The sequence below is a fragment of the Corvus moneduloides genome, chromosome 11, assembly GCF_009650955.1.
Source record: "Corvus moneduloides isolate bCorMon1 chromosome 11, bCorMon1.pri, whole genome shotgun sequence".
Taxonomy (NCBI): Eukaryota; Metazoa; Chordata; class Aves; order Passeriformes; family Corvidae; genus Corvus; species Corvus moneduloides.
The window spans coordinates 1,276,449-1,284,546 of record NC_045486.1 but is presented as its reverse complement, the minus strand read 5'-3'; the positions used below and the strand labels follow the sequence as shown (position 1 = coordinate 1,284,546).

Sequence of the window (8,098 nt, the reverse complement as noted above, 5' to 3'; positions counted from 1 at the left end):
TTTTTGAGAAAAGTTAAGCAGTTTATTCAACAGGATGAGTCCACACCCAACCAGTGGCTTCATCTACATGGCATCACCAGCACACACGAGGACCCACTCAGACACTCTAGCTGACGGCATCTCACCATACATTACAGAGACAACACCAGAGGAGGAAGAGGAGGAGGAGGATGACCGGTACAGTGGGCAGCAGCCGGCGGTTTCCCACGGCCTCCCGGCATAACCAACCCCGTCCCCACCAGACCTCGCAGCCCAGCCACGCGAAGCAAATCAGACTCGGGACATCTACTGCCGCCCCGCGAGAACCACAACACTGCTAGTTAAATAACATACCCGGGGATACAAAAACCACCTACCAGGGACTTCAGCCTAGGGAACAAAGTGCACTGTCATCGCCGCCCCGGACCAAGCGCTCGCCCCACGGAAGGGGCCGCGGTGCCGTGGCGCTGCCCCCCAGCACTGTCGCAGGCCCGGGGCCCAACTGCCCCGGCAGAACGGGCTGGGCGGGGCAGGCCCGCGGAGCCGAGCCCAGATCCGCGCTCGCTCTGCACAGCAGAGAAACAGCTGCCCCGTGCAGCCACCCTGCGAGGGCTGCGCTCCTGGGGCATGAGCACACCCACCCTGGGTCCGGCGGCAGCTCGGCCGTGGGTTGTCACAGTGAAGCTCTGTGAACTCTGAAGCCCACACACAGTCTGTGCCCTCGGGGAGGTACCGTGGATCGGAGTCAGTCACTCACAAACCAGGTTCCAGTTATAATGTTCCTACAATGTACGTGGTTCAATTTTGTGCCAAGTTCGCTTAAAGAAAAATACATTTCTTCCCTTAAATTTACAGTAGTTAAAACTACACTTGGAATACCATATTACAAAGGGGGAGTTTATTCTCCAACAAAAAGTCTTGGTTCCCTTTTCATTAAACAGAAAAATGGAAGGACTTTAAAAGCAATCACCCCCAGCACAACACAACTGCCCAGACAAACCCATGTGTGCACAGCTCCCAGGCCTGAACTCCAACCGTTTGTTTTGGTGCTCAAAAAGGCACTTAAAGATAAGAAAATAACTGTATTAAAACTCACAACAAAACAAAACAAAGGAAAACGAAAGGCAATAATTTAATAGAAAGACACTGGAACTTGTACCATATGGTCAAAAGCAAGAAGGGAGGAAATAAAACCCTGAATGAAGATGGGTTTGCTCTCAAGTCATCTCAGAAAGCATATAAAAAACAGAAAACTGGCAAAGTGAACGTTCTCCAGGAACTAAATGGAAACAAAAGTAATAATTACTGGCAATGGATACACAGCACTCGTGCCAAATGGATCCTTCCCTCTCCCAGCACAAGGTCCGTGACCAGCCCAGCCTGACTGAACATCTGCGCCAGGCCGGGCAGTGGCCAGGGCTGTGACAGGAAAGGGGGATGATGGAGAAATAAACACCAACATGAACCAATTGTGGTCATTACAAACGCCAAGGACGTTCACAGACAAGCACACACACCATCTGCCCTGCCAGTGTGACAGGGAGGGACATGGGCAGAGCTGCTCCCCACGGGCTCTGCGAGGGGTGCCGGCGGCTTCGCTTCCCTTCGGAATTACTATTATTATTACTGGGTTTATTTTTACATCGAGCTACCTACTAAGTGCAAAGATTTGTTGAGTGGCATCGGCTTTTATCTAATTTTAGCCTATCTTTGTACAGTTTACAGGTTAACAGTTACTTTCGAGCAGTTAAGCAAGTATAGCAATATATACAGGGCTGGCAGAGCGGGGTGTGAGGGGACACGTGCGATGGGCACGGGACAGGCGCCAGCCGGTCCCAACGGTCCGCGGTGTCAACTCCGTGCCCGGTGCACAGAGGTGCAGGTGTGGAGGTACAGATATGGGGGTGCAGCTGTGAAAGTACAAGCATGGAGGTACAGGTACAGAGGTACAGGTGTGCATGTACAGGCGGTCTTGCGTGAGTGTGAGCTCCCCAGCCGAGGAGATACGAGCCACTGCAGGACTGACGGGCTCTGCCACCCTGCTCAACACCTCCACTGCCTTCTGGAAGTCAGGCTGCTTCTCCTGCAGAGCTGGGGTCCGCAGCAGTGCTGGAGAGAGGAGGAAGATGAAGTGGGGGACAAAGCAAAGCCCCAGGCAGGGTAGGTGGCCGCTGGGTGAGTCAGGAGGGCTTGTAGGCATCTTCGCCCAGGCACAGACAGAGCAGCAGGATCAGAGATGGCAGGGAGGAAGGATGAATGTTAAGGAGCCATTAGTACATGACCATGGGGAAGCGCCAAATCAAACCATGGGGCATTGCGTGGAAATCTGTACAAGGAAAAGCTGCAGGAGAAGCACAGAGCATCTTGGATTCAGTGCTTACAGAGGAGTCTGGATCATCAGAGAGGACCATGCAATGCCCAGCCTTCTGTATATTTTTTCTCTGGGTAAAACAAAATGCAGATTCCATTGCATAAACTCAAATGGTTGTATTACATGGTACAGTACAAAAAGTGCAAAGTATAACCCATCAGATCAGTTTTGCATCTGACGCGGTCAAATACGGCTCATGCTTCTCATGCAGGACAACCACTCTGACCCGAGACCCCTCCTCGCTGCTCAGGCCGGACTGTCGAGAGAGCACTGGGTTGGGTTTTGATTTAAAAAAAAAAAAACAGAAAAAGCGCATGGGGAAAGGGAGATGAAGAATCTCCAAACTCTGTAAATTACTCCATGCTTTACCACAGGTTTGGTCACTAGTCCTTGTTCACTCTGAAAACTTGCAGAGAAGCAGTGTTCCACGGTCCCGGTGCAGCACAGTGTCCTCCTCCTGGCGCGAGGGTGATGGCACACACCTCACTCTGTCCCCACTCATGACACTCACTTCACTCCATCCCACTCATGGCACACACCTTGCTTTGTCCCTGCTGCCCAGGGCATCATGGGCACATGAAGACATCTGAGGATTCAGGATTGGAAAGACTCTAGCTGGCCAGACACACAAGGTAATTTATGGATTTCCAGCTCTTCTCCACAGCCCAGCAGTGAACAGACCCCACTGTATGCCCATCCGTTTTTTTTTTTTTTCAACACCAAGAAGTACAGAAAATAAATTCCAGGATGGCCTTGTATTGCTTGACGCACAGCTGCTGCAGTGTGGACTTCCATGTGTGCACAGAGAGCCTTGGAAACCCAGACCAACCCACTGTCTCAAGAGAGGACATTTCAGAGCCAGTTTCTGAGGTAAATCTACTGTTTTAAGAAGTCACTGAATTTGTTTTTAATATATACTTCTACATTGAGCATGTTCTCCAGTGCCAACACGTAGACCTGCCGTCTCCTCCTGCTGTAGGACTGCAAGCTCGGGAAGTGTTTCTGCATGGATGGGGTGTGTGCACACCTATGTACATACACACACACGTATGTACAGCACCAGGCCAAGGCCACACACGTTTCCTTTCACAGAGGCTCCCCGCAGCAAGGCTCTGAGCCCTGCTCCTGCAGCGAGGCTTCGCCGCGCCCGCCCCGCTCCCACCGTCCGGGTGCCGGCTCTCCTGCCGCAGTCCCCGTGTCCCACCCTACATGGTGCCCGATTTATCTGCCGAGCTGCTGGGGAAGAGCTTCTCGGTGGGGGTGACGGCGGGGCTGCCCACCCCCGAGCTGCTGCTGCTGCTGGAGCGGTGCTGCACCACTGGCCGCACCGGCCGCATCGGCGGCGGCCGCAGCTGCGCCCCAGCCAGCCGGGCCGACAGCGCCGGCTTGAAGGTGGTCATCATCTCGGTTGTGGAGCTGCTGCTGCGCCGCATGGCCGCGTCGGGGTCCCGGATCAGGATGGTGTGCAGGGGGCTGGCCGGCTCCGAGTTGGCAGCGCCCACCGGGGGGTTCTTCATGGGCTCTAGTGTGTCCAGCACCACGTCAGGGGCCTGCTTGGCCGTGTTCTGCCTCTCCAGCTCCCGCAGCTCGTTCAGCGCTGTGCTCATGGTCTTCTCGATGTCCTGTGAATGCCAAAGGAATGTCTGCACTGTGCCACAGCATCACCTGCTCTTCTGCACCCCACCCCACGGTCCTGGCATGCCTGTCTGCAGAGAGGGTTTCTGATCTAAGAGCCCCCAGGGAAAACAGGAGCTTTGGGAGAAGGTGTGAAGCCCAAATTGGCCACACAAAGGTACCCGGTGTTCCCCAGGTCAGCAGGAGCTTGATCACTAGCTCCAAAGGGCGTAAATCCTGAGCACCAGGAGTGATGGGGTGAGCACCAGCCTGCCCACACAGCTCCCCCTCAGCACTGAGGCTGGCTTTTCCCCACAAAAGAGGCCCTACAGCCTCCATTGGATGCATGGGGCCTCTGCTGTCCCTGTGCCCACAGGACATTGGCACGTGGCGGGGACACACACAGGGATGTTTATGGAGTGAGTGGCACGACAGCAGCTTGCCATGGATATACGAGGCAGCAACAAGGCCTGAGGCAGCTGAGGAGAGATTAGCTCCAGCCCTTCACCGCCCACCCACCTCCAGCCTCCACAGTCTGTGCACAGGGATCCCCCGGAAGGTGAATGCAGTTCAACCAGAAGTGCCCATGCACAGAGAACTAGCTACACTGCCTATGGCTACAGTGCTGGGGTCTCCTGCACAAATGGAGAGGCCCTAGTTTGGATTTACTTAAATTCACCTTAATTTAATTAAGGCCACTAACTCAGCAAGACCCTGGCAGAAGTAACTTAAGGCACCAGAGTCAAGTGCTGAAAAGTCACTCTAGTTAATGCTGTCCTGGTGTAGACAAGTCCTTATTTTATAACACCTACAAAATGCTCGCTGAGCCTCAGGTAAAGTTCAGCTGAAGGGAAATAATTATCAAGTTAGCTCCAATTCATTCTATCAAGCTGCTCAGATGATGAGTGAAAATATTCCCAAGCCCAGCAGTCCTACAGGCTTCAAGATGAAAATTTACATCAGCTGGGGGAGCATCTTTTACAACAACCCAATGCAGTTGGGTAACAGCTGTGACAGCAGCACCGTGACAGTGTCTGAGGTGAAGGGGCTCTGGGCACTCCCTAGTGAGTTCCCCTTCAGCCTCTTGGTCCTTTCCCACCCCTCTTACCTCAGCAAGAGCTTCTGCTTCCAGAGATTTCTGATCCCCAAGACTGCTGTGCCGGGTGGATCCACAGGTCGATCTCAGTGGGTGGCTGTCAGCCAGGGCCTTCCTGTCTGGGAAATTGATGCTGCCGGCGCTGCCAAACGTCGCCATCCTGCGCTTCTCAGGACTCTCGATCCTGCCCCTGTTGAGGGGGATCTTGTGGGGGCTGCTGGGGCAGGCTGCTGCTCGAGGAGGGGTGTCTATGCCAGGCCCCATCCCTCGGGGCGGGCTGTGGGTGTCCCCGCCGCTGCGGCGCCGGGGGATGGCCGCACCATCAGACCTCAGTCGCACTCTGCAAAGAATCCAGCACAACAGCGGGTCAGCGTCTGCCAGCCTGACCGTGGCTGGCTACATGCTGCAAGAAAATTGTTCAGCTCAAACCAAACTCGAGCCTTCCAGCTTCAGAAGACTCAAGCAAGGGGGAAGACAAATATTTTAGCTAGTACCAAGAAAGGGACAGCATCAAATCGTAAGAGTAGTTTGGATTGCAAGGGACCTCAAAGGTCATCTTGTTTCAACCCCCTGCCATGGGCAGGGACACCTTCCACTAGAACAGGCTGCTTAGGGCCCCCCTCTGTACATGTTAAATCCCCACTAGCAGTGCACATGAAACCCCCTCCATACTCATATTATCCTGCAGTGCTTACTAGAGCCTTCCCTCTCGTCCTGCCCTACCCCACACACCGACTGTCCACACCTGTGACAGCAACCACTTCCATGATCACAGGAAAATGAGAGTTACCTGCCCATCACTCCCCCAAAGCCATAGTCCATGATATGATCTGTTGGCGACTGGATGTCATTCTTGGAGGAGGCTTTATCATCCAGCAGTGGCCCGCTGCTCGCCTCGCTGTCCGCCTTCTGGCTCAGGCTGTCGGAGAATGCATCATCCCTAGGGAAAGGAGACAACATCAGGGACAGGGCTGTGCCCCGGGGAGCCAGGGCCCAGATGCCACGTGAATCCAAACATCACCACTCCAGCAGCTCCCACTTTGTTAACAAGGAGCTGGACCAAGGCCACAACTTCACTGGGAGCTTGGAAACAGTGCACATCTTCCTCCACATCCCCTGCCACATCCCCTGTGTACTTATAATAGAAGCAGCACCTGCAAAGGGCCCTGGGATCTGCCCACAGGCCAGGTGAGCACCAAACTATCCAGGTCAATGCTCACAGGGGGAAGGCCAGTGGTAAGCCTGGGTCACATCACTTTGAGGAGTCCATGAGAGATGGGGTCCAGGTACACTGAGGTACAGTGTTTAGTACTTGTCTTTATCAGCCCGAATGAGAAAAAAATGGAGCCAATACATGGACAGGGAGAAGTGAACAGGCCCAGATTTCTCACCAAAGTCATTAAACCTCAGCAAAACTGACTGATTATTTTAGGTGACTGAAGCGGACCTTGTGCAAGTATAGGATTTTAACAACCCTCACCACTTTACTCACATGTCTTGCACCACGATGTACTGGTGGGGAATGAGCCCATCCACCCCATTGTGTCTCCCTTCCCACCAGTCTTCTGATGCCCGATGGTACAGCAGGAGTGAGGCCCCTTTCTTGAATGAGAGCTCCCGTGGAGATCGTCCAATGTAGTCAAACTTGGCTATGGCTTCGATCTGCTCCACCTCTGCACAGGAGAGAGGCACAGCAAGAGAGCAGCTCAGTTCAGCCACCACAGGGGAAGATGAACCCAAAAGAGCCATCTCACCAGAGCAGCACTGCTGCTGCTGCCCAGTGTCCCCAGAGCATCTGACACCGAGCACAGGCCTTCTTGTTTCCAGACTGATCAATTCTTATTGTTGTTCCAGCTTTTCTGGGACCTCTCTCAGACTCACAAACCACCGGCAATTACAAACAGCTACAAACCAGATGGGGAGCAGCAGGAATCTCCCTCTGTGCATATGGCATCCTCACCCACACTCCCATTTTCCGCCTTTGGTTACAGAACCCCATTATCCTCCGGCCTGAGATTTTGCCAAGCTGTGTCAGATGCTGTGATCAAACCCCACTTACCTTCTCTTCCCTTCCTTATTCTGGAGACAGTTTGGCCTGAATTACTGATGAACAACTAATGCCCCTTTGGGGACCCCCATGGAAATAATGATACCGGCTCCAGCCAGGCAGCTGCTCTGCACCCCACCATCTGCAGCACCTTGCCTCATTGCTACCCCACTTTTCCTAATGTGAGCTCTACCAAACACCTGTGACTCTCAAACTGGGAGCTCAGGGCCTGAAATACAGGAGGGCTGAGGCAGAACTTCACTTTGGAAGGTCATGAGCACACAGGGTTCTCTAAGCCTCTGGCCAAGGGCATCACAGCAGGAGCTGCTGGGGCACCCAGCACGGAGGAGCCTGTGAAAATGCCAATCTGTTTCCAGCTGGGGAACACTGAATCCTAAAGAAACCATTGCAACAACTGCAAAGCAGCGACAGTGTCTCTCCTCACTAACCACAGCAACCCACACTCTGCCTTGCTTGGGTGGCAGACTGCTGCCACTCCCCAGCTGCCCCTGCCACTGTCGGAGCATTATCATGCCTTGATTATATGAGACTGGATTATTTCAATCCCCACGTGGACACTGGCAGACAGAAAAGGACAAAACAAAACAGGGCAAGCCTGCCCAGTTCCTCCAGATGTGCACATTCTGATTAAACACAGAAACTTGCTCTGCCCCATCACTGACTGTGGGCTCAGCAACCATCACTGTGTGAACCAACACTCTGCTTAGGGAACAAACCCACATGGAGAAGGGGGACACCAAAGGACATGGGAGATGCTGCATTGGACCCCTGCCCCATTCCAGCCCCACCTGGGACAGGCCAGGCTGCTTCAGCAGATTCATCTTCCCCACCTTAAGCAACCCCCACATGAGGGCAGAGTCAACAGGAAATGTTATGGAGGAGACAGAGCCAGAAGGGCTCCCACAGCCCTGACACAATGCTGGGCTACCAGCAGGGAGTGTGTGCAGGGCAAGGGGGAGAGGGAATATGT

The 8,098-nt window shown here is 53.7% G+C and overlaps 1 protein-coding gene across 2 annotated transcripts in view; it reads right to left on the bottom strand.

Annotated features, from left to right (window-relative positions):
• Positions 1-8,098, bottom strand: part of SRGAP3 (SLIT-ROBO Rho GTPase activating protein 3) — an 82,938-nt gene continuing 74,840 nt past the window's right edge. For both annotated transcript variants that reach the window (XM_032120612.1, XM_032120613.1), the window contains exons 19-22: positions 6,553-6,733; positions 5,851-6,000; positions 5,073-5,400; positions 1-3,972 (exon numbers count right to left, since the gene is read on the bottom strand). In XM_032120612.1, the coding sequence (XP_031976503.1) occupies positions 3,556-3,972; positions 5,073-5,400; positions 5,851-6,000; positions 6,553-6,733 (1,076 nt within the window). In that variant the 3' untranslated portion in view covers positions 1-3,555. The remainder of the gene's footprint in view (positions 3,973-5,072; positions 5,401-5,850; positions 6,001-6,552; positions 6,734-8,098) is intronic.